This window comes from Lissotriton vulgaris, chromosome 3_1 (genome assembly GCF_964263255.1).
Source record: "Lissotriton vulgaris chromosome 3_1, aLisVul1.2, whole genome shotgun sequence".
Taxonomy (NCBI): domain Eukaryota; kingdom Metazoa; phylum Chordata; class Amphibia; order Caudata; family Salamandridae; genus Lissotriton; species Lissotriton vulgaris.
The window spans coordinates 1,973,904,766-1,973,930,747 of record NC_141689.1 but is presented as its reverse complement, the minus strand read 5'-3'; the positions used below and the strand labels follow the sequence as shown (position 1 = coordinate 1,973,930,747).

Sequence of the window (25,982 nt, the reverse complement as noted above, 5' to 3'; positions counted from 1 at the left end):
CGGCGTCCCCCAAGGATCCTCGCTGAGCCCTACCCTCTTCAACGTCTACATGAGCCCCCTCGCGGCCATCGCACGACAACACAACCTCAACATAATCTCCTACGCAGACGACACCCAGCTGATCCTCTCCCTGACCAACGACCCCGCCGCCGCCAGAGCCAACCTGCACGAAGGGATGAAGGAGGTAGCCGAGTGGATGACGACCAGCCGCCTGAAACTGAACTCAGACAAGACGGAGGTCCTCATCCTGGGCTCCTCGCCCTCTGCCTGGTGGCCCCCGGCCCTGGGCACCGCACCCAAACCGACAAACCACGCACGCAACCTGGGCTTCATCCTGGACTCCTCCCTCTCCATGACCAGGCAAGTCAACGCCGTCTCCTCAGCGTGCTTCAACATCCTGCGCATGCTACGAAAGATCTTCTGGTGGATCCCCACGGAGACCAGGAAGACCGTCACCCAGGCCCTCGTCACCAGCCGACTGGACTACGGCAACGCCCTCTACGCCGGAACCACCGCCAAGCTCCAGAAGAGACTCCAGCGGATCCAGAACGACTCAGCCAGACTCATCCTCGACATCCCACGAAACAGCCACATCTCCGGACACCTGAGAGACTTACATTGGCTCCCCGTCAACAAAAGAATCACCTTCCGTCTCCTCACCCACGCACACAAAGCCCTACACGATCAAGGCCCGAGCTACCTCAACAAACGAATCAACTTCTACGCTCCCAAACGTCACCTCCGCTCAGCCAGCCGCGCTCTCGCCACCGTCCCACGCATCCGGAGAGCGACAACAGGAGGAAGGTCCTTCTCCTACCTGGCCGCCAAGACCTGGAACTCCCTCCCGGCCGACCTGCGCCTGACCCAAGACCACCTCTCCTTCAGGAAGAAGCTCAAGACCTGGCTGTTCGAGCAGTAACGGCACCCCCCCCCTAAGCGCCTTGAGACCCAACGGGTAAGTAGTGCGCTCTATAAATGTCACTGATTGATTGATTGATTACATGTTTAGCAAGATTCGTATATGATCAATTAAAAATTACTACACAGTTAAAACCAATTTTGAAAACATCTGGTGATTTACAAGCTAACACCATGTGGTTAAAAAAGTGCGAGAGCGTATAATCCAGGCCCATGTTAGGAATTTAGCTACAGCTACCGCTATACAGGGTGTACAATCTGACTCTTAATATCCTTAACACTTCTATGTGCCTTCTGGTACCCAGGTTTAAACAAATGGGTTTTAACCATTTGCGGCGCAGGCATCATAAAGGGGACATACAAAAAATAGATGTGCTATGGTCTCGACCAAACTATTACAATTATCACATGTATCATCTTTTGTTAGAGTCCAGTTACAAGTAAAAACTTTTACAGGGAGTGACTCTACCCTGAACTGAAAATATAATTTGCGATCTAAGGGACACTCTATGATGTCCCAATATTCCTCACAAAGGGGACGCGATTTATAGTCTAGGAAGCAGCCAGTTAAGTTGGTGTTATTTTGACCTCTTTGGATTTTTCCCCAGACCATTTCCCAGTATTTATCTTTCAATTGAGCTTTTGATGGAAAAGGTATTGAGTTAGGATCTTCCCATAGCTGGCTGAGGTCCAGCTCTTTTAAATGTGACCTTAGTTCTTTAAGTCACTGGATTGTATGGTAACAATCAGCCTTAATCACGTCCCTCAACGCAGTGGTTTAATGAATCAATGCTGGGGTGGTACAAATACGTCTCCAATACAATAGTGGACGCAACCTCGCTATGTCCACCACATTTTTCCTACCCAAATCTAAAAATAGCAGAGCTATGGGTGTGCTTTGTGGTACGCCAACCAAACTACGTACAAATTTCCTCTCTGCTAATGCCAGTTGGCTCAGGTTTGAAAATCCCCTACAGCTCAGATCCGTACAAGGTAGCATTTAATACTTTTGTGTTATAAATCTCCAAAGCAGGTGATATTAGTTTAGCAAGAGAAGATTTATATTTCGAGGATAGAGCCCCTGTAAGTTGGTGAAATTTTAAAATGGCCATATCTGTATGACCTTTCCAACCCATGTTACCCTGAAGTACTTCCTCGAGGGGGATTTTGTTCAAAATGATTTTGCCTTTGTAGGATTTCCGCAGGTTCAGGGACATATACTTGGTCTTTGAGGTGTTGATCTCAAGACCTCGCAGTTGGCAAAATTCCCCGAATGCATTGACGGCCTTTTGCAGCCCACTCGGGGTCCGCGAGACAATCAGCATATTCTCCGCGAACATGAGGACAGGCACCCTGACCCCCGCCAGCACCGAGCGTCTGTTGGGGAACTGCTTAGATGGTCTACTATACCATTAATGTATAGTGAGAACAGAGTGGGTGCCAGGACGCATCTCTGCCGGACACCTCGCTCGACAGGGAATGCGTCGGTAACCTCTCCCGGGGCTCCCCATCTAATTCTAGCAAAGTTGTTCTCATGTAGGCGAACGATAAAGGTCAATAACCCGGGAGACATCCCCAACTCAGTCAAAACCTTCCACAATTTAGAGCGTGGAACTAAATCGAAGGCCGATTTCAGGTCTACAAAAACTGCATAAAGTGACCCTTTTGTTAGAACAACATTCCTCCAATAAAGTGAGATAAAATAAAAGACTTGGTCAATGGAACTGGTACAGGGGCGAAAACCGGCTTAAAATGGGGATAGAATATTATGTTCCTCAACCCAGGTTTGTATTTTATTTTGAACTAATCTACCAATAATTTTTTGAGCTGAGTCTATAAGTCTAATAGGTCTATAGTTACCTGGGAGGGATTTGTCACCCTTTTTAAAAAACGGAATTATTTCAGTCCTTTCCACGATGAGTGGATCGGAGCACCCCTTGCCACAGCGTTAGCTAGGTGAGAAAAATACTGGCACCAGGATGATCTATTGCTTAAAAAGACATCAGCAGGGATGCCGTCCATACCTGGGGTTCTGCCGTTGCTCACACAATCTAATGCTGCATTCACATCTTTCGCAGTAAAGAGCTCGCTTTGGTAGAAAACGTTCGGTGGTGGGAGGAGCTCCAACTCTACTGAGCAGCAAGCATACTGTGGTTTGAAAAAGTCCAACCACTGGCATTTTGCGACGTTGTTATGTGGGGGTTCCGCTACTCCTCCCCTATCCCATTTCATAATATTCCAAAATTGCCTTGAATCTTTTGCTGCACAGGCTGACTTCAAATGCCGCCACCTATCCTCGTCCCACTGTTTTTTGGCATCTCTCTGGGCTCGTCTGTATAGATCCCTTGCCTCTCTCACTTTTATGGGATTCTTTGTCCTCAGTTCAGCGCTCAGAGTTTGGCGGGCCAATTTACACGCAACATTATACCATCTAGAGATATGCACTTTTTTTCCTCCCTTTTCTGATTTTATAGCCTTGGTGAAGAGGGATTTAAGTCTAGAGAATAAATTAATATGAGCCTCTAACATTATTTCGGGAAAATTCAGGCAGGAGGATTGTGGGTTCAAAAGGGCCAATTCATTGATAACCTCAATTTTGAGCATCTCCATTTTTTCAGGGTTCTCAATGAATTTGGCCCACTTAATGTGGCGCATATTATTTGTGGCAACAATATCTAATGTGCCCATACCTCCCCTTGGTAAACCCTCTCTAACCCCCCAGTAGGCTTGAAATGTTGAGCAAAGGGGATTATGGTCACTTTCCAGTCTAGGTGTAACAACCATATCTACCAAATACTGCCATGATCTTATATCCACCAACAAGTAGTCTATTTGGCTACTGTATCTTCCATTATCAAAGGTGTTTGCTCTCTGTTTATCGGAGGGGGTTCTTCCATTGGCAGCTCTAAGCCCTCTTTCCAGGCACATAGCCTTTAGTTGTATAGCCGCAGCTGACCAACTCTTTACAGTGGGTACTTCTAGTTGCGGAATTCCCCATCTGCTATCCTCATCTGTAGTGAGAATCTGGTCCTCTTGCCCCACTGGTTCAAAGGTTGTATTAAAATCACCGCCCACAATGGGGATTAGCTGCTCTGGTAGTGCCTCAAGCTGGAAATCGAGAGCAGATATTACCTCCGATATATGTCCCCTTGCTGTCCCCCTGGCATAGAAATTAAAAATAACCACCCTCATGCCATTTGACCATTCAAGCTTAATTGACATGATGTCATGCATTGGTGGCTTCATTTGTTGCACCTTGCATCTTAGGGACTGGCGAACCCATATTATAAGGCCACCGATTGGTCGACCTTTTTGTTTTTTAATAGCAGGGGCATAGAAGTTAAGAAACCCCTGACGAAAAACCGGAGCTATTGACCAGGTCTCCTGAAAGACATTGATATCATGCTGGTCTATAAACCTGCACCATTCAGGAGATGTTATGTTATTGCCAATACCCGCTATGTTCCATGTGACCAGGGACAATCTTTCCTCGCTTTGAGGCCCGGGAGATACATTTGGTAAATACTCAATTCCTAGGCTGGCGCCCTCTGACTCTGATGGATACTCTATGTACCTTGGCTGATCGCTATCTGTTGTACAAGGATCACGCTCCCTGGAGGGGTCTAAACCAGTCACAAGCAAGGAATCGCTGATGCAGTTAAAAACAACATTCACTTTTAGTGATTCCAATGGAATTATCGATGGTTGCAAATCTTTACTAGTAGTAACTACGTTAACCTGATTCAAGGGATCGTACACTCTACTGTGCAATGATTTCACTCCCTGGGAATAATTTTGGGCACCATGCAGTCAATCACATTCCTCCATATCCGTCAAAACCCCAAACCGATTTCTCAGACTGATTCTCCCTTTCATCAAGGGAGTAACTCTTCCAAATGATCTAAATGGATACATAGGCCTTGCCCTGAGTCAACTATGATTTGTTTCACACCAGCTCCTGCTATAAAAGAATTCAAGAGTTAGGGGGATTATGGATGAGTTCCTTAATTTTGGGGGAAGTAGATTAGCCAGGACATCAATCAACATCTGGGGACTCGAAAAATGTATTGCTCTGCAATCTCCCCCAAATTTTTTATCATGATCGCCTAGCCATGACACCCTTCTAGCCATGATGATATCCCCAGCAAGTTGCTGTTTACCCCTAGCAGATATCCTCATATTATTTGTCAGTCAATGTGTGGTTTTATAAATCAAAGAGGTTGCAGTTTCCACTTGCCCAGATCCCAAAAGGGGAGCATTAACCAAGACCAATACTAGGGGTAGGGCCTCAGAAATAACTTGGAATGTTTTTCTCGGTCGAGGGGATTCAGTGCATGTATCTAAATAAGCACCTACACCAGTGGCTAGAGTAATGGTGGGCGTGGATCCTCTCTCCTGGTTTATTGGAGCAGCAATGGTTAGGAAGTCTTGATTCTTAGATGCTAGCCCCACCCTGGCCGATGTACCCTGGTTTGAGGGGGATGCATCAACCAACCCATTTATGGTGCTTGCCTGACCTTCCGGTACCTGAAATGGTGCTAGACTTACACAGGGGGCACTAGACTGCGGTTTTGTGCCACCATTTTGCTCTAGAAAAGACATCCTATCTTCAATGGTAGATAACCTGGCTAAAATGGGGATCAAAGTATGGTCTAGTTTGTCCTTAAGTATAACCCAAATTGTGCTGGATAAATCCTCCAATGAAGGTTGGAGAGTCGGAGGTAATTGTTTAGATGATTTTGGCCTTGCTTTTGGATTCCTTGCCCCCTTTTAATTTGCCTTTCTTGGAGGTGCCAACCCACCAGCCCTAGTGCATCGTCTTAATACAGGAGCAGGTGACATGGAGATACACGATGACATATCTTTGGCAATATTCAGAGGGGATGCATTTATGGACAGGACATGGCTACTCAATAACGTAGATGATGGATCAACCGAGTCTATTAGGTCTTGAGGTACCCCTGGAGATTCAGTCTGTGTTTCTGGGATGTCATGTATCATAGCAGTAATAGTGTGACCTGGATCCAACGAGAGCCTTCTTTCGTTCTTTCAATTTCCTCGTTTAACATACTTGATACTTTTACCAGGTATGAGTCCAGTGTCGCTCCACCCCCACCATTAGGTTTACAGCCATCTAATCTTTTTTTTCCATGATGGTTCAGCACAGTAGATAGTTTAGTACAGTACCTGGGCATATGGTAGATGTTGAGGTGGTAGCCCGGCACTGCCCCCTCCGGCCCCGGACAGCCACAGATGGTCCCGCCCTTGTCCCGAGCTTCTCCCGGCGCTACCCGCGTGCATCCCGCGGGGCGGGAGGCGTTCCTTGCTTTTAATGCACCTCTGGGCGCGTCGGGAGCGTCTCTACAGCTGAGCCGGACCCCAGGGCAGCTGGGAATTGTAGTTTTTCCAACTGCTACCAGGACCGGCGTGGTGACCCTGCAGCCGTTTCCCTCACGGCGCGAAGAAGGGTGAAGATACCGTTGCCCTCACGGCAGGAAGCAGGTATGATGAGCCGTTGCCCTCACGGCTTGGAAAGAATCTCCTTCTGTGTCAAGAAGATTATCTATCTGGTGCTTGCTTTTCTGTGAGGTTCATAATTCACGGTACTCCACATGGTGAGGATAGAGTCATTCAGTCTTTTATTATTTTCAAGGCATTTTTAGGTCAGAGCTACCTGACAGTGCAAGCTGTCTGGTTGGAGAAGACATAATACAGGCTTACTAAGAACATAGAAGGGCTTGGAGTCCGCCCTTTTATTAAGATTGGCTGGCTTTCCTGTCACCCTCATTTGGCTGCTTCTTGTGTTAGTCCCTCCCATGACACAGTGTTTCTTTTCTCATTGCTTGATTGGGTAACTTCTAAGCTGCCTCTGCTTTCTTTTAGAGACTACTTTTTCCTTTTTGTTTAAGCACCTAATGACAGTTCAAGTGTGCTCCAGCTGTTTCCCTCATGTGATTTTCTCCCTCCCTCACTCCTTTTGCCCATGTGCTTTGGTGATTTGCTTCTCTCTCCACCTGCTGTGTTGCGACTCTCCTTACCCCTAGCCAACACACTCCCGCAACCCACTCATCCACTTTTTTAAAAGCAGGTTTCAGATCAGTAAATTAAATTAAAAAACTGTTATTTTGGAGGCACACAAATGCTCTAGAGTGCCTGCACAAAGACGTGGAGAGTGCATCATTCAATAAAAAAAAAATGTTTTAGCTGTGCTGCACAGCAGCCGCTATGCAGCATGGCTAAAAACGCTTGCAAAGCCAATAGGACTTATAGGTGAAATGCATTGGCTTTGGCAATGCTCGTTAGTGAAAGCAGAGGACCAGCCTAATAACACAGCAACGAAGACAGAAGTAACATACTGTCAATGTTTTTTGAAAATATATATATTAATGAGTCAGCACCATTAGGTTAGATCGTACTTTATAGAACAAAAATATTTTGGTAACAGGAGAAGTAAGGAGGCTACCTGAGAAAATCCTATTGCTTTGTATATGCCATTTGTACATATGTAGTATTCATGTGGGGTCCCCAACCCTTTCTGTACTGAGAGCTACTTCTGATCAGTGAAAATCATCGAGAGCTACTGAAGGTTAACCAACTCGCAGATTGTTTCCAGATGCCCCCACGCCCAGCATAATCGACTTTAAGCCTAGTGTCAATTGAACCAGGTGCCATGGTTTGAACAAAATACTTTGACTGGGGGCACTATGACCGGGCTGCCATGTGTGTCAGTGAGAGTGTGGTCTTTTGGGGATGTATGAACATGTGTGCGTATGAGTCAAATATATGCGTATGGGTGACTGAGAGACAGTGTTGTATGTACTTGTGGCACAGGACATGCCTTTCGCCATGTGACCCAGTTACATGTATAACACAAATGGGAGGTATTTAAAGTGCAGAAAAATGTTCTGCAAAATGTTCAGAATATGGTCCAGTGTTCTGGACTTTAAATTTCTCTAACTTAAAATAATGGCCGTATTTTTCTCTTAGAAATATGGCACTGCATTGAGAAAATTAAACGCAAGAGTTTACTTTGTTTATATGGATTCCATACAACTTATAATTAAAATGTTCTCTCATTTCCAAGAGTCATATATACAAACACCAAGCATCTTGCTCCCAGTGGCCTGTAGACATGGTGCTATATTTATAACAGAAAAAGACATTTGTTTAAATGGGAGGAATTGTAAGTGAATAAACATGCTTTATTAAGCTTAATTGCTCAATTGAAAATGGAAAAAGACATTAATGCTTGTGGTTCTTGCTTCTACTCCTGTGTTCATGGTCCACGAGGAGCTATGGTTGCCTTATCTGTCAGATCTCATTGATCTACACCCCTTGATCCCACGCGTCCAGGGAACAACCTAAGTAGAGAGATAGTCAAGGACTGCCTGGAGCTGGATGGGTGGAGGTCAGTCAAAATACTGACGTATGTTTGGACACCTTTGTCAGGCTAGGTTGGCCTTCCCTTTATGAGTCGTTATCGACTATTTTGAAAGCGGACATTTCTTGGACTAGGGATGATTTTTTTTTTACTACGGAGGAAAACTAAGAGGGGGGGGTATGGAGCTAGAGAAACTCTTGGTCCGAGGATAAGCATTGATCATAAAAGGTCCTGCCATTGAGCCTTACTTGCTTAGTACCCTTAATGTTCATCATCAATTCCTCCTTACCAGATTTAGGTTCAACCAGTTCCACATGCTCCACCAGTTCCACATGTTTTTGGCCCGTGGAGCACTAAGTTGAGCCCTTGTACTTGTGACAATTTCTCTCCTTGGGACCTGTTGCAGGACCTCCTACATTTTGTGGTTTTTATGACACTTCTCTAAGAACATTTTTATTGCATTTGATGAAATCTTTGTATTTTGCTCAGGTTAAGCCCACTCCTATGTATTTACAGCTACTCCCAGATCTATATATATAACCAGGGCACTAGTCCTAAAAAATGAAAGGAAGTGACGTCACAAAATGTAGCTTGCACTCAGTTGCAGTTTATAGTTATCGAGCTCCCGGTAAAATGAGTGGGGGGACGCCGTCCACCCGCATGGTACCCCGACTCGAGCCATGTATGTAACTTATACTGTTGCCTGCTTTCTGGCCTGATCGCTGAGGATGAGAAAGACGTTTGAAGAGGGTCCCGGAAATCTTACCCGATCGTCTTTTGTTCCACTGGGGGAGTTGTCTTTATATATAATGTAATTTATCATGCCCCATCCTTACTGGTTATTTATCATGTTTTTAAATCATCAGGTATGTTTATTTATTTGCCACTTTGAAATGAGAGAAAATGAAAATGAAAAGATAATCATAAAGGTAACTTTTTATTTGAATTTTTCTCCCATTGAAAAGCATTCAGAAACATACTTTTATTCTCACACTCCAATAATGAGTTCACAAGAACTTTTATTTAAGAGTTAAAGACTTCAGTGCTTCACCTCCGTCACCCAGCCGGGCCCATGCATCTGACTGAGCACAGCTCATTATCAGGCAATGCTATTTGCAGCCCTATGATAATAATGTAAGGTAAAAACAGCCTTCCCTTAACATTAAAAGAGAAATGTGACCCTTTGCTTATTTAAAAAATGAGCTTGAGCTGGGAGCAACTGGTGGCTCGCTATCCACTGGTTAGAGACACCTGTGTAAACCTAGACATAAGATAAAAAAATGTGGATATCATGGTCCACCTAGTCCCTGGCCTCATCAGTATTGCCATATGTCGGTGAACGGGTTGACTGTGTAATGCGGTGGCCTACACGCATCAAATCATTGAATTTCTGTGCAGAGTAACTTCAAGGCACCAGCTCTCACTAATGTGCAGTGACTACAACACTAATTTTGGACATGGTTGGAAAACCTCTGTTAAATAGTGAATATGTTGTGCGCAAGTGCACATGTAACTCGTGTGCCATAACTATACCTATGCCTTTATGTTTAAAACAAAAACATATTTTCTGCACGTGCCAGATATGGCATAGATAGCGACTACTGATACACAGCATAAACTCCGTGGCAAATCTACTGCACAAAACGAGTGAACCTTGATGGCATTGGTACTGGTGGATAAATCTAATGAAAACCCACCATGATGCTAATTACGGTGGGCTGGAGTCACCTGTAAATCTTAAGATATCTAGCTATCATTTGTGTTTGAACTAAATGTACATTTAATTCATGTCACTCGAAGGGGAAAATCACGAGCAATGGTCGGGGAGTTATATATAATCTGGTTCATCCCACATTAGATTGAGAGGTAACTAAGCATGTTATATATAAATTTGAAGCTGTGTTGTGCTAGCAAGCTGCTTGATGATATGCAATGATATTGATGGGGAAGGGTTGTGATACTGCCTTGTTTTTGGCTTCATTCTTTTTATTGTTATTTATAAAGATACTGCTGTGTGTCAGTTGATATTGCCTGCTTTCTATTATGAAGTATTGTGAATTTAACACAGGTTAAACATTTTCATAAAAAGAAATAAAAAAGTAACGTTCTTCAATATTGCTACCACCCTACTGTTAAAGGCCTGTAGTCGATTCTTTCAATTATTACTCAAACATGTATATTTTTTAATAATTTCACTTGTCTTCCATGTAACGTTGTGTTTAACTGAACTGAACTTTTATTGTTGTAGGGTCCTGGGCCGATCGTTCGCCATTGCATGAAGCAGCCAGCCAAGGACGCTTGCTTGCTTTAAGGACCTTACTATCCCAGGTACCATGCAATTTTAGTCTTTTAAAACATAGAGCACTGCATTGTGTTTTAGTGTCTTTCTGTAGATAATAAATGCACATTGTCTCATTGAAAATACATACACTGGAATTTCTGCTATTCAAAAGAGGGGTAAAGGTATTAGATTTTGATACTTTTTTTCATGTTGTTACTTTTTACAATAGTCGCAAAGTACCTCTGTGCGACCTTTCGAATCCACGGATTTCAAAGGATACCTCATAAGATGTATACTAACACTACGTTTGTCTGAAGCGGTACTTTGTCCGTGTATTAATGAAGTGGAGGATTATAAAGTGGGGGAATGAGTAGGAGACCCCTAATCTTATTAGACTCTATGGGCCCGATTTACAGAACTAACTTAAGACAAAATCCTAAACTTACTACCATTTTGGTATTCACAGAAGGCCCTTACTCATTTTGGTATTCACAGAACGCACTTACTCATTTCGGTATTCACAGAAGTTAGGAGTCCTAACTTTAGGACTCCTAAATGCCTTCTGTCAATACCGAAAGTCTTAAAATTAGGATTTTTCGCAATTTAGTAGTAGTAAAGTTAGGACTCCTAACTTTAGGACTCCTAAATGCCTTCTGTCAATACCGAAAGTCTTAAAATTAGGATTTTTCGCAATTTAGTAGTAGTAAAGTTAGGACTCCTAACTTTAGGACTCCTAAAACTGAGAAAAATCCTAATTTTAAGACTTTCGGTATTCACAGAAGGCATTTAGGAGTCCTAAAGTTAGGAGTCATAACTTCACTACTACTAAATTGAGAAAAATCCTAATTGTAAGACTTTCGGTATTCACAGAAGGCATTTAGTAGTCCTAAAGTTAGGAGTCCTAACTTTCCTACTACTAAATTGCGAAAAATCCTAATTTCAAGACTTTCGGTATTCACAGAAGGCATTTAGGAGTCCTAAAGTTAGGACTTCTAACTTCTGTGAATACCGAAATGAGTAAGTCCCTTCTGTGAATACCAAAATGAGTAAGTGCCTTCTGTGAATACCAAAATGGTAGTAAGTTTAGGATTTTGTCTTAAGTTAGTTCTGTGAATCGGGCCCAATGTCACCAGGAATACGTTGCATCAGACCTGGGATTTTATCACTTTCATGTATCATTGGCGTTCTAGTCTTGGTTCATATGAATTAAAGTGCTTGGAATAAACTATATTCCCATAGTTTGTAAAGCAAGCTCCATTTGTGTCTCCAGTGACATAAACATGTTTGTCAATCTTAGTGACTGGTATCTCAATGTATTGTCTGAGCAGTCCCTGGCCCAGAAGGCAGCCTTCGCGATGTGTTGCCACAAACTAAAGCTGGCCACAGAATGTTCCCTGGGTCATCACCTCTGGTCCGAATTGGAAGCAAAGCATATCTCCCTTGCACAGATTTCTCAGCTTCAGGCCTTGAGCATCCTGGGTTTAACCAGCGCTTGGGACTCACCCATAAGCCACCTGAAGTTTAAAAAGCTGGTTAAAGCAAGCACACAGCTGCTGTCAGTGCTTGAGGACAAAGACTGTCTGTCTAGACATAAACATAGTTGGATGACACTCCACAGATATACCAGGCTGAAACCACAGGGCCACTAAAACAAATCCTATAGTGACTGGATTAATTTACAGTTACTGAAATACAGGCTGGTATTACCACCGATCTTAAGTCACTGCCCCCCATGGAAAATGGGCGAAGGGCAAGACATTTATCAGCTATGTGACCAGGGGCAGGAGGATATTATTTATACACTTTGCTTGTGCAACTCTCCTGAAAAGAAAATGGAGCGACTGAGGAATAGGGCCCTGTTGGGAGGCAGTGATGGCCTGCTTTGAACCAATGGACATTAGGTTGAACTGTGCAACTGTGAAATTCTTACAGAGATTCAAGAAAATGGCGGGGGCCAGGGCTTCAGTAAATGTGGGAGGCATGCGATTAGCATAAATAGCTTAAATAGCTCAGCTTATATTATTTCACCTGCACCTCCGACCACAGGGTGGTAGACCCTGAATCACTAGTAATATCCCCAATCCAGCACCACTCAATACAAGTGGCTGCTTGATCGGGGAGTTGACGGTAAAACCTTTAAAGTCAACTGCCACTGTCCACAGATATTGCATTTAACACCGCTCTTTATTTCATATTTACATACAGTTACTACAAGCTGGCTAAAGCACTAATGCACTTAAACTGCTGCACCCGCACTTTACATCAATAAAGCCCATTGCACCTTAATTGACGCACTTAGACTTACATGCTTAAACAGATAATAACAATCGCTATAAGTGCACATCTTATTCCCGCCTGGCTACAGGCCAGGTACTCCCAGATGACCAGTTTCATCTAACCAGAGTATTTTATTCATATGCACCGGCCTCCAAGCCGCACAGCACACAAAGTCTTGGAGCCAACCTACCTTAAGGTATAGGGCGAGTAGAGAGTCCTTTCCCCTAAATCTGCTTATCTAAGTCTTGATCAAGATGGTTTTATGCTTTTTAGTGCAGATGTTGATGGCATCATGTGTACGTTTATATGTATTTTAAATGTATTTCATTGCGCATTGCTTTGCAAAATTTTTAACAATCAACCAATAAAGACTAACTTAGTCTTGGTACATATGAATTTAACTGCTTGGAATATACTATATTTCCATAGTTTGTAAAGGCTAACTCCAGTTATGTCTCCTGTGACATACAGAGTCATTTGGCAATCCTAGTGACTGGTATCCCAGTGTATTGTCTGGGGCTTACTTTGAAAAAGGCATGTTCTCCTCTTAATGTCCTAGCAAAAGCTCCCCAGAGAGCCATATCTTGTCCATAATAATCACAGTAATCAAAAACCATCTGTAAAACTCCCCTGTCATCATGTGATGTATCAGCTAATGGCTGACCATCAACTGCTCACTGATTCCTCTGTAATGGGAGTTGTACATAAACCATTGATATGTTATCTTCAAGGTAACTATGTATATATAGCAGAGCAGACAATGTGTAGTTATGCGTCAGATGCACATTCCATTACGAAGGCATTTTTTGATTTGCCTATAACTTTTGCCCCCTTTGCACAAAGTTTGGCATTTACTTGGTGTGATCAGTTAAGATCCATAATGCCAATGTTCATTCAGATCAGTGCAGGGGAAAAAAGGTTAAGGTAGGGGGCTGAAAATTATGTGCATTCCTATTTTGGTCACATAACAAATTTTGCTTGAGTCGAAAGTCAAAACCACTGAATTAATTTACACTAAGCTTGGCATAAAAGTAGAAAGCCTACTCAGAAAGCATGCTTTTGTTGGTATGCTGTAGATCCATTCAGCAGTTTTTGAGATAATTGTTAAAAAATGTTTCAGGGAAGACTTCAAAGGGATAACACCCTTTTACAATGTGGGCTGAGCCACTTTTGTTATTTCACCGCAGTCATTACAACACTTGCTTAAACAACTCATCTGCCTTAACCATGCATATTTATTTTTGTTCATCTTTATTTATAGGTTTTTTTACACTGTTGCCAAAACTCATCTGCCTTAACCATGCATATTTATTTTTGTTCATATTTATTTATAGTTGTTTTTAGGTTTTGACCTGGCGAGGGGCACGCAGTGCCCCTCCTAGATGGAAAACTTTTGTCTTCAGTAGGGATGTTTGGACCGCCTCTGTTTCCAATTGGCTAGCTCCATAAATGGAGACTAGCCATTGGGAGACAGAGGCTGTCAATCACGCTTTCTTGCGAAAACGCGATTCGGGGGCGTTTCTCGTTCTTTTTTTAAGCCCCACCCCTTTGTCCTGGGCCGCGCTGTGATTGGCTGCCGGCCCGGGACACCCCCGTGACGTCATTTCCCGGGCCGCGCTGTGATTGGCTGCCGGCCCGGGACACCCCCGTGACGTCAGCCAATCACAGCACGGCCCGGGACCTGACTTGTTTTTATTTGCAGTGCCTTTAGAAATTTGTAAACTTGCGTGCATGTTGCTTTCACATCCCGCGCTTGCAGCGCTCTGCTTTCATTTGACATGTTAGGTTCAAAACCTGCAATAAGTAAGTGCGCGTTCACTTTGCTCTCCTTGCTCCCTTGTTGCTCCTCTTTTGTATTACATTGCTCAGGTGTATATTATCTTACTTAATGTCCCGTTGCTCTAGTTATATTTTATTCGGTTATGTTATTTAGTATTTTATCGAGTTGCTGTAGTTTGTGCTATCCCTAGCGCCTGGTATCCAAAGAGGGTCTTCAAGGCGCTCAGGTGATGCGAGTCGGTGGCAGCATTGCCTCGTTCAGCTGGGTTAGCAATATCTGGTGGCTGCGATTGCAGAATAGACTCTTCCTAAATAGATGCTCTCGCACTGCGCGCCTGGCACGGGCGCCTCCTCGCCGTGTACTGAACCCACCCACTGCACCAGCAGTGACGTGGTCACCAGGGCGAGGCTGCTCCTGAAGACCTGGGTGGAGGCGAGGCTCAGAGCGCCCAGGTTTTCTGACCGAGTGCCGGATTCAACCCCTCCTCTGAGTCGCAGTGACTACATGATACATTTACCTGGAAGCCTAGCAAAATGGGTTACTTGTGATTTCTTTATGCACAAGGAGATTATGTGATTCACACCATAACAGAATATTGAGCCGACGCCAGCCCCGAACCTAGTTCCTCAGGTCCAAAATCGACAGGTCTGACCACTAGACCGCAACCTCTTGGTAAATAGAAATATGGCAAACACATCGCCATACCCGACTTAAAGCACTTGTATTCCACTATTTACTACAGAATACATTTATTAGCTGGGTGTAAAGCCCCCCCACCCCCCAAGTTACGCCCCTGAATGTTTTTTACCTGTGCACGGCATACTTAGCTGGTATGTTCTTAATTTTCCCAATTTACTATTCTTTTCACGCATGACCCTTGTGTGCTCAAGTGTCTCTCATTTGCACTGACTCACGATCCTCACTGTAGCTCTCAACTTTTCCATTTCGTAACAAGGGTACTTGTGATAGTTAAGGGGTATCGGATCAGCCAGGAAAGTGGACATTTTTGGCTATTTATGAAATCAAGTGAGACCCTACAAAGGAGCCGCTTTTGAGCTACGCTACACCCTCGTTTAGGTACACATCTCACATCAGATGTATATTTCTCGTTTTAGACATGTTAATTCGTTCGCACAAATTTCCTTCATTTGTAAACATGCATTTCACTTGCGCACAGACTTATCGTTTGCAAACATTCCTCTCAGTTGGACGTGCGTGCCCACATTTGTAGCATCTCTCAGTTGCACACTTGGCCCCTATTTGCCCACGTGCCTCCTTTCTGTGCTCTGACCTCATTTGCTATATATAATTATGATTCCATCCAATGATAATCGTTTTCTAAAATTCAGGGTGGGTTCATCATCGGTGCTCAGTATTCCTAGTCACACCACTTTCCCACAAGTCTCTAATTTGTATCACTCATTTGCATACGTGCCCCAAGGTGCACGCATGCCCAATACAGATACGACTGAGCCTCGTGGTGCAGGCGGGCGTTAAGCGTAACAGTCCACAAAGTACTGAAATGAAAGAAAATACATTTTATAAACCCGCCTTCTGACCCCATGTCTTCAGGGTCTCTCACAGACAGGACTGACATTTTACAGCACAATGGATTCTGGGACTGGAAGTTTCAATTTTCATATAACAATTATTAAACTACAGAGGCAGTGCTAATATCTGCAGATTTTATAGGAGAGCATGTGTCTCTTAAGATGCCGTTCCAGTTGCCTGGTACACCCTGTGTCGTATATCACTAATTACTATATTACCTGCGTGTGTGATCACGTGCTTCGGTGCACCCGTGTGCCTCTATGTATTAGTGTGTCTGTCTCACAGGGTCCGTGTGTTTCTCAGCGAGTGCATGCATGTGTGCCCAATTGTAGTGCGGTTTCTATGTATGTCTGTAAGTGGAGTTCAACAGAGGGTAAAAGACATTGTCTTTTACAACAACATTACTTGTACATATATTGTGTTTCTGGCCCGCATTTTCTGCAACACCAACAATTTAACCTCCTGAATGCAGGGTCCTGTAGGCAGGCGTAATAGCAACCCTGAATCCTTCAAACACAGTTTTGAATGTGAGCCTGGTCAAATTCATGTCAGTATTATTGCATATGCTGAAAGAACAGGAAAATGGTGAATGAAGTCAGCGCCATTCATGATTTCGACATCAACATTTTAGAAAAAGTAACTTTAATTTTAGAACAAATTCCTGTGCTTTTATTTTTTGTTTTGTCTGGTTTGGTGAATTTTAGACTATGCTTATTCCTCACCCCTGTCCCATGTAGTTCCCCCTACAGCACATCAGCACTTTGTAAACAAGGTAATGCCTTTTTATCAATTATATATTGTATACTGTTTTATATATCGGCACAGACACTTTATAGGATTTTATCATGTCTGTTTTTGCACGTAAGGCAGATATCACGTTAAATGTTTTATGTTTGTTTGATTTTAAAGTTTTTTATTAATCATGCAGTAAACTTTGATTTACGTTGGCTAACACTGGCTTGCCTTATTTTGAATAATAAGGATTAATTTCAGATTGAGAGCAATAAAGAGAAATGATGTTGTCACTTAAATTAATTGTAATTTAAAATCCTCTTTAATGGTAAAGTCGGATTTTAGATTATAATTTTATAGATAACACTTTCGGAAGTGAGCATTTTCCTTCTCAATGTTTCTGAGACCTTTTTAGGTCGAGCTGGACTCCAGTATACTTTAGTATACCTATATGACTTGAATATGTGGACACGAGTCGGACGCGCGCATTTTCCGACTCGGATTTGGCCTCGTGGGCGCGCTTTTGCTGCTGGCTGTTTGCTGTGAATGTGTGCGAGCGCGACTCTGCCATGCGCCTTGGAAACCGAAACCTAAGAGCCGCGGGACGTGAGCTGTCTATGGTAGAAGCTCACGCGCGCGGCTCTTAGGTTTCGTTTTGACTTGTTAATTTAAGGTGTGCGTTATAAGTAGTTAATTGAAGTTGAAAGACTTAAAAACGTATTTTTGCCACGTCTTTGACCCCCACCACCTCTAGCTCACTCATCCCGCCCCCATTGCTCCCAGCATCACAGCTCACTGTTTGCACGCTGATGCAAAACACCAACCAGCCCAAAACGCTGGTGCAGACATATCCTAAATTAGCCCTTCACATGCTCACTTTATGTGCTCGCCATTGCAGCATGAATTTTCAACCGAGTGAGATCCTTGTGCATAACGCTTGCTCTAGCGACATCTTGTGGCAAATTGGTTTAATGCACTCAAATGATTATTCACTCCAGCCACTTGCTTTCGGGGCGCGAGCTCGTAAGATCTACTTGCTATAAGCCAGGCTGAAGTTAAACAAGCATATTAATTAGGATTTTGGTTGTAAGCACAGGCCTTAGTTTAAAATGTTTTAGAGATTTTGCAGGAAGATATCAACCTCTGGAGCCTCGCAGTAATCACGGCTTATGGTCCTGAAACCAACAACAAATAATATCAATGATGCAAAATATATTAAAGGGGTCACAGAATTGTGAAATAAATACGTTTTTATGAATATTGAACGGCACAACAGCTTCCCCCTCCACCTGAGAGAAAACACTGACCATACCAGCCCGGGAGATTAATGAAAGGTACAAAGTGAACAATTGGTTGTGGGAAACCATGCATCAGGATGTCCTTATAGAGCACTATGCAAACTGTTTAATTTGAATGGTAAAATCGAAGTAATGAGCATGTGTACAGTGGAGCAGCTGTGAGAAGATTTGGAGATACAAATCCTTGTAGGTCGCCTCTCATTCAGGCTGTCACACACAGCACCCTCACACACCGCACCTTCACACAACGCACCCTCACACACCACAACCTCACACACACCGCACCCTCACACACACCACACCCTCACCGCACCCTCACACAAACCGCACCCTCACACAAACCGCACCCTCACACACACCGCACCCTCACACACACACCGCACCCTCACACACCGCAACCTCACACACTGCACCCTCACACACTGCACACACTGCACCCTCACGCACCGCACCCACACCCACCCACACACACACCGCATACACTGTACCCACACACACACCGCACCCACACACACACCGCACCCACACACATACTCTGCACCCTCACACACACACACTCTGCACCCTCACACACTCTGCACCCTCACACACAGCTTATCTGTTATTTTCTTCATTTATTAGAAAGTTTACTCCCTTTAAGATCTGAACACAGCTATCTGGTCCTGTTTATGGCTAATAGATCATGTCTGTAGCCACACTGCACCCTCACACACACCGCACCCTCACACACCGCACACTCACACACCGCAACCTTACACACACTGCACCCTCACACACACTGCACCCTCACAGACACTGCACCCTCACATACCGCACCCTCGCACACACTATTCCCTCACGCACAAACTGCACCCTCACACACACACTGCACCTTCACACACCGCAGCCTCACATACCGCACCCTTACACACCGCACCCTCACACACATTGAACACTCACACACTGCACACTCACACACCACACACACAAACCGCACCCACACACACACACACAGCACACACACACCGCACCCACACACACACCGCACCCACACCGCACCCACACACACCGCACCCACACACACCGCACCCACACACACTCTGCGCCCTCACACACTCTGCGCCCTCACACACTATGCACCCTCACACACACTGCACCCTCACACACAGCTTATTTGTTATTTTCTTCATTCATTGGAAAGTTTGCTCCCTTTAAGATCTGAGCACAGCTGCCTGGTCCTGTTTATGGCTGATAGATCATGTCTATAGCCACACTGCACCCTCACACACACTGCACCCTCACACACACTGCACCCTCACACCACACCCTCACACACACTGCACCCTCACACACACTGCACCCTCACATACCGCACCCTCACACACCACACCCTCACACACCGCCCCCCCACACACACCGCACCCTCACACACACCGCACCCTCACACACACCGCACCCTCACACAACGCACCCATACACACACACTGCACCCTCACACACACTGCACCCTCACACACACTACCCCCTCACATGCCACACCCTCACACCCCGCACCCTCACACACCGCACCCTCACACACTGCACCCGAACACACACACTGCACCCGAACACACACACTGCACCCGCACACACACACTGCACCCGCACACACACTGCACCTGCACACACACTGCACCCTGACACACACTGCACCCTGAAACACACTGCACCCTGACACACACTGCACCCTCACACACCACACCCTCACACACCACACCTTCACACACTGCACCCTCACACACACTGCACCCTCACACACACTGCACCCTCACACACACTGCACCCTCACACGCCGCACCCTCACACGCCGCACCCTCACACCGCACCCTCACACACACCGCACCCGCACCCGCACACACCCTGCACCCGCACACACACTGCACCCGCACACACACTGCACCCGCACACACACTGCACCCACACACACACTGCACCCGCACACACACTGCACCCGCACACACACTGCACCCGCACACACTGCACACTCTGCACCCTCACACACTCTGCACCCTCACACACTCTGCACCCTCACACACTCTGCACCCTCACACACTCTGCAATGGAACATACACTCCAAATACCACTCAGTGCCACATAATTATATGCAACATAATTGCACACCTCATACTTACACTCTACTCAATGCAACATAAATTCACTTTATCTGTCTATCTATCTATCGCCCTCACTCTATCTATCTGTCTATCGCCCTCCCTCTATCTATCGCCCTCCCTCTATCTATCTATCGCACTTACTCTATCTAGCTAGCGCATCACCACAGCATCACTCAGGGCCACCACAGCATCACTCAGGGCCACCACAACATCACTATGCGCTACCACAGCATCACTGAATGCCACAGCATCACTCGTCACCACCACAACATCACTCAGCGCCACCACAGCACCAATATGTGCAACCATTCAACAACAACTGGTTCAAATATGTTCTCTCAATGTTTCAAGCTTTATTACAAATGTCACAAAAAAGATGTTAATATTTCACTTCTGTTCTTGGATTTCCGTCAAAATAAAATACAATGAACATAATCGTTAAATATTTACAAAAGCTATTGCCATTATAAATTACAATAACTTTTATTTAAGTATTCATTCTTAAAAAAATTAAAAGCCATTTTTATTTGTAATATCAATACAGGTAGGTCACGTAAATACAACACATATTGCATTACAAATGCTATAGGTGTCACATTTGCGAAAGTTAAAACTGTTGGCATTGTAAATGACAAAGCTATTAATTTCGCTATTTTCAAAACCAACACATAAATAAAAAATGTGTCATTTACAGTACCAATAGCTCAAACTTTCCTAATGCGAGACCTATTGCATTGCAAATGCTTGTTACTGTTTGCGAGAGATTAAGCTATTGGCATTGTAAATGGCAATGCCATTTATTTATCTGTTTTCAAAACCAACACATTTAAATAAAAAAATTGTCATTTACAATGCCAATAGCTCTAACTTTTACAAAGGCGAAACCATTGCATTGTAAATGCTTGTTTTGCAATGTTGCCAAGTATTTTTATGTTCTTCTGAATTATATTTTGTGGTTCAGAAGATTCTCATGTTGTTTTTCTGATATGTCACTACAAATCCCAGAGTGCCACATTGGAGGCTGGCCCGGGGGATGATGTTTCAGCAAAAAATAAAATGAAAGAGTCACCGACCGTGAGCAAGACCATTTGGTTGAAACGCGTTTCTGTTATGCTGGTGTGCTCTTAACAATAAATCTACTTATTTGAGTGCAGCAACTTTTCTTTTTGAAGGACTACCAGTAGATAATATATTTGGTAGTAAAATATATATATATATATATATATATATTTATAAATCACTATGTTTTTTTTTAAAACAGATCCAAATTGTGAAATGTATAAAAATGTGATGTTCAACATGGGGTTAATGGCAAGGGTGGTTCTTACTTGTTTTGCACCGCCCACCATGTATTCTCCACTCCTTAAGTACCCTCTTCCATTACAAGCAATGTATCATGTGATCAAGCCTCCGGCTGGAGGCGAAACGCGTCATGCGGGCTTGCTGGGTTGTAAACTTTAAACTGAATTAAATCACTGCACTGGAATTCTCTTTGGGTCTGCCTTATTCGTTTTACCTGACAGTCTGGATTCGACTGTTGATGCTGTGTGAGCGGTATCGAGCGAAGTGAGAAGGACATTTTGCACCGGAATCGGCTTCATCGGTGCAAGGCAGATCCCTCCCCCTTGGGTTTGGCCTGGCGGTAGGAAGCAGCTGTTCCGCTAACCCGGAACTTTTACACAGCTTCGGCAAGAAGCACACCGCGCATGGTCCCTGATAACCGAGAGAATTGCCTGCCTGTAAAGGAACGGGAGTCAAGTCCATCAGAAGGGAAAAAAACCTGACGGCAGCACTGACAGCCCGTACTGAAGGTAGGACAAAATCGGAAAGTATCAGTGGGGAGTTACACAGACTGTTTTTGAGCATACGCTAGCTCGGAGCACGAGAAGCAACGGCTACAGCTGTGGCAGTGAACAAATTCAATAAATTAATTACCCGTAACACTTAAATCTAAGGTTGCAAGCATAAAAATGTCCGCGGATACGTTGCGCGAGAGGGAAGAAGCGGCGGAAAGCATGTTCGATAAATTCCCAGCTGGGGAGACGAACCCGTCAAGTATGGCGGCAACAAGTATTAAGGACAATGCAAATCCCACATTAAGAGACCACTTCAGAAGGTTGGAGAAGCTGATTAATAAGGAAACCTCCAAGTGGTGGGAGAATAAATCACTTTCACGTTACATAGAGGTTGGTAGAGTCCCGAGGGGGCTAAGAATATCCCTGGCTCCAAGTTATGAGACACCGGACCCCGCTATGCAATCTGAGTGGGCGGGTACGAACCTGGAGTGCTCTGCTAAGCTGATGGCAATTGTGGTCCGCTATGCGGAGAGCGACCGATTAAAGATACAAGCAGAGATCGAACAACTTGAAACTGTCATACAAGGCTTTGGACCCAGTGAGGAGGCGGTAAAATTCAGAAATGAAATGATGCAAAGGGTAAAAAAGGAAGAAGAAATAATCAAAAAACGCAAAGCGTTCAAGTTCGAGCGAGACCGTCTCGACTATTTACACAGGCAGATATTTACGTATGCCAAAAAATACGAAAATGTCAAAGCACGTGCAAGGAAAACCAAACAAATGAACACAAACAATAAAACGGTGTCAGTCTCATTGACAGATATCAGTGTAACTTCAGGAAGCGAGACGGAAAACGAAGCTGCGGGACCCTCCACGGTAGGGTCGGAAAAGCTAACACCGGCACAGGAAGTAGGCTGTCTATGCCAAGATCGACGAGAGACATTAAGATCTCGTGCCAAAGGAGGTCAACAGATAAATGCTACAGGGCCAACCAAAAGCGGCGGGCCAGGAGAAAATGTAGCAGGCGTAAAACAACCAAACGTGAATCAAGCAGCAAGGGGACGCTGGAAATCGAATCGGAAGCAGCTCCCCAATTGAACAAACAATTGATTATAAATCTGACCAAAGTTACCCTTTCCGCCAATGATGAAATGATCCAAAGCTTAGGATTATCTTACTGTGCACCCTCAAACTTCAACTATGTCGATACTAGAATGGACACTTATCGCTTCATAAGAAAGTTAAAATTGAACAAATTCTTTCTTTTGCAACCAAAGAAGAAAAAAAAAATTATTGAAACATCGCAAAAAACTTCCACATTAGTAGCAGAAGATCGTATGGATTTTGATGAAATCTGGAGTCTACAAGGAGAAGGAGCGATAATAAGCGACCTACCTCTAATAGTTTCTAGTGAAGACCAAGCAGTCAACCAAACTCCATTCAAACCAAAATCAAAGTTCCAACCTATTTTGACTCATGACAATTTGGAGGTATATCATGACCTAATCATCAGGGACTTAAAACAACTCTATGCCAATACAAACAAAAAACAAAGAATTTTTGACAAGAAAAACCAATGCTACTACAACCTGATCAAAAAACTGGAACAGGAACAAGACATAATAGTCCGCCAAGCGAATAAAGGCGGGAACATCGTTCTATGGCCAAGGGATATGTATGTGGCAGAGGCAGAAAGTCAGCTTTTCGACTCTTCATGTTACAAAAAAAGCAACTTAATAACAATCAAAGCTGCTTGGCAAGATCAAAATTTGAAACTAATGGCATGGCGAAGTGCAAAATTACTGTCCAATGATGAATATAATTTTATGAAAAAAGAACATCCGGCTATACCAACTTTCTATTTGATACCGAAAGTTCACAAGGATATACATGTGCCACCTGGGAGACCGATTATTTCGGCGATCAATAGCGCAACAGAAAATATCTCTCGCTATATCGACTTTTTCCTCCAAGAATGGGTAAAAGGGTTACCATCATATGTACAAGATACTGCAGACTTTATCAGAAAAATTGATGGTATGGTTTGGAATACTGACTATTTGCTTATGACACTAGATGTTACGTCTCTATATACATCTATCAAACATTCTGATGGGGTACAGGCAGTTGAATTCTATTTGAACAAAAGACCAATTAACTTTTCGGCTCACAACAAAATGTTGCTAACTATAATTCAGTTGTGTTTAGAGAACAATTATTTCCTGTTTAATAATCAAATTTATCAACAGGTTAGGGGTGTTGCAATGGGGGCCTGCTTCTCCCCCAGTCTAGCATGTCTTCACATGGGGCTGTGGGAGGAGCGGGTCCTGGGCAGCATCCTCAAACACATTACTCAAAATCATATGTTACTCTATTTAAGGTATATTGATGACCTGTTCATGGTCTGGAAAGGAACGCATGAGCAGGCGCAGGATTTTGTTAAGGAGCTGAACAGTAATGATTTAAATTTGAGATTCACTGCTAATATAGATGCGAGATCAGTGGTGTTCCTGGACATGGAAGTATATATAAGAGACACAGGGATAGCCACTAGGTTACATAGGAAACCTACCGCAGGTAATACCATATTACATGCGTCCAGTGGGCACCCTTATCACTTGATTAGCAGCATTCCCTTTGGGGAGATGCTGCGCATCACGCGTATAAGTAGCACAGATGAGGAATGCATCAAGTCTCAGAATGAGAGCAAGGCACGGTTTCTGTCGAGAGGCTATTCCTTAAATACTATCCAGAGAGCCATTAAGAGAGCAGCTTTGATAACTAGACAATAAGCATTAGCAATAAAAGAAAAATTGATTGTACAAACAACAGAGGACAAACAGATAAAACCGAGAGTGATTATAACTTACAGCAGACAGCATAAGGAGTTACAACGTATATTTTATAAGAACTGGGACCTAATCACAGGGGATCCTGTGATAGGGAAATTTGTAATGAGTAGACCTGACATTACATTTAGGAAGTCTATCTCAATGGGAGATAGATTAATGAGTAACTTCCTTGAAAAACGAGTTTCAGACACCTGGGGTGCTATTGGAGGAGGATTCAAAAAGTGTAGTGTTTGCAAGGCATGCAAAAATGGATGCAATAAGACAGAATATACGGTGCCTTTTAAAATCAAGCCCGTAAAAATCAAGAAAGGCATGTCTTGCAGAACTGATTTTGCAGTATACATTCTTCAATGCCCGTGTGATCTCCGCTATGTGGGGAGCACACGTTTTGCCAGTACACAAGCGTGTACTGCAACATATTAGGACCATTGTGGGAAAAGATCAGGCATACCCAGTGGCTCGCCATTTTGAAAGTACATATAATAGTGATCCTTCGTCTTTGCTGTACTATGCTATTGATTGTGTAATGCCACTTAAAAGGGGAGGAGATCGAGATGCTCAACTTCGCCTATTGGAGACAAGATATATAATTGAGCTCGACAGTAAGGCCCCACGGGGCTTGAACGCGAGCGAAGATTTGTACACCTGTTTGTAGATTTAGTTACAGGGTGAACTTAGTGGTCATTTCACTCTACATAATTGATGTTTCCTTTTCCTGTGTTGGTTTTTCCATTTTTTTGGAGTTGGGTCTCTATATGTGAAGGGAATTAAGAATTTAAAGATGACAAAGAACCAAAGGCTTTTCCACCCTAAATTCCCTCTGACTTTCCCATGAAATTGTTTTTAAAACCACTTATAAGAAATTTTGCACATCTTTGTTTAGATAATTTTGCACATTATTTGCACTAGGTTATTAGCGAATTTCTTGGAAGAGATTTATAATGTACGAAACTGGAGAGGATACATACTATGACGAATTAGGCC

The 25,982-nt window shown here is 43.8% G+C and overlaps 1 protein-coding gene across 5 annotated transcripts in view; it reads left to right on the top strand.

Annotated features, from left to right (window-relative positions):
* Positions 1-25,982, top strand: part of ASB5 (ankyrin repeat and SOCS box containing 5) — a 585,404-nt gene that overhangs the window by 328,228 nt on the left and 231,194 nt on the right. For all 5 annotated transcript variants that reach the window (XM_086962458.1, XM_086962453.1, XM_086962454.1 and 2 more), the window contains exon 2: positions 10,548-10,627. In XM_086962458.1, the coding sequence (XP_086818584.1) occupies positions 10,548-10,627 (80 nt within the window). The remainder of the gene's footprint in view (positions 1-10,547; positions 10,628-25,982) is intronic.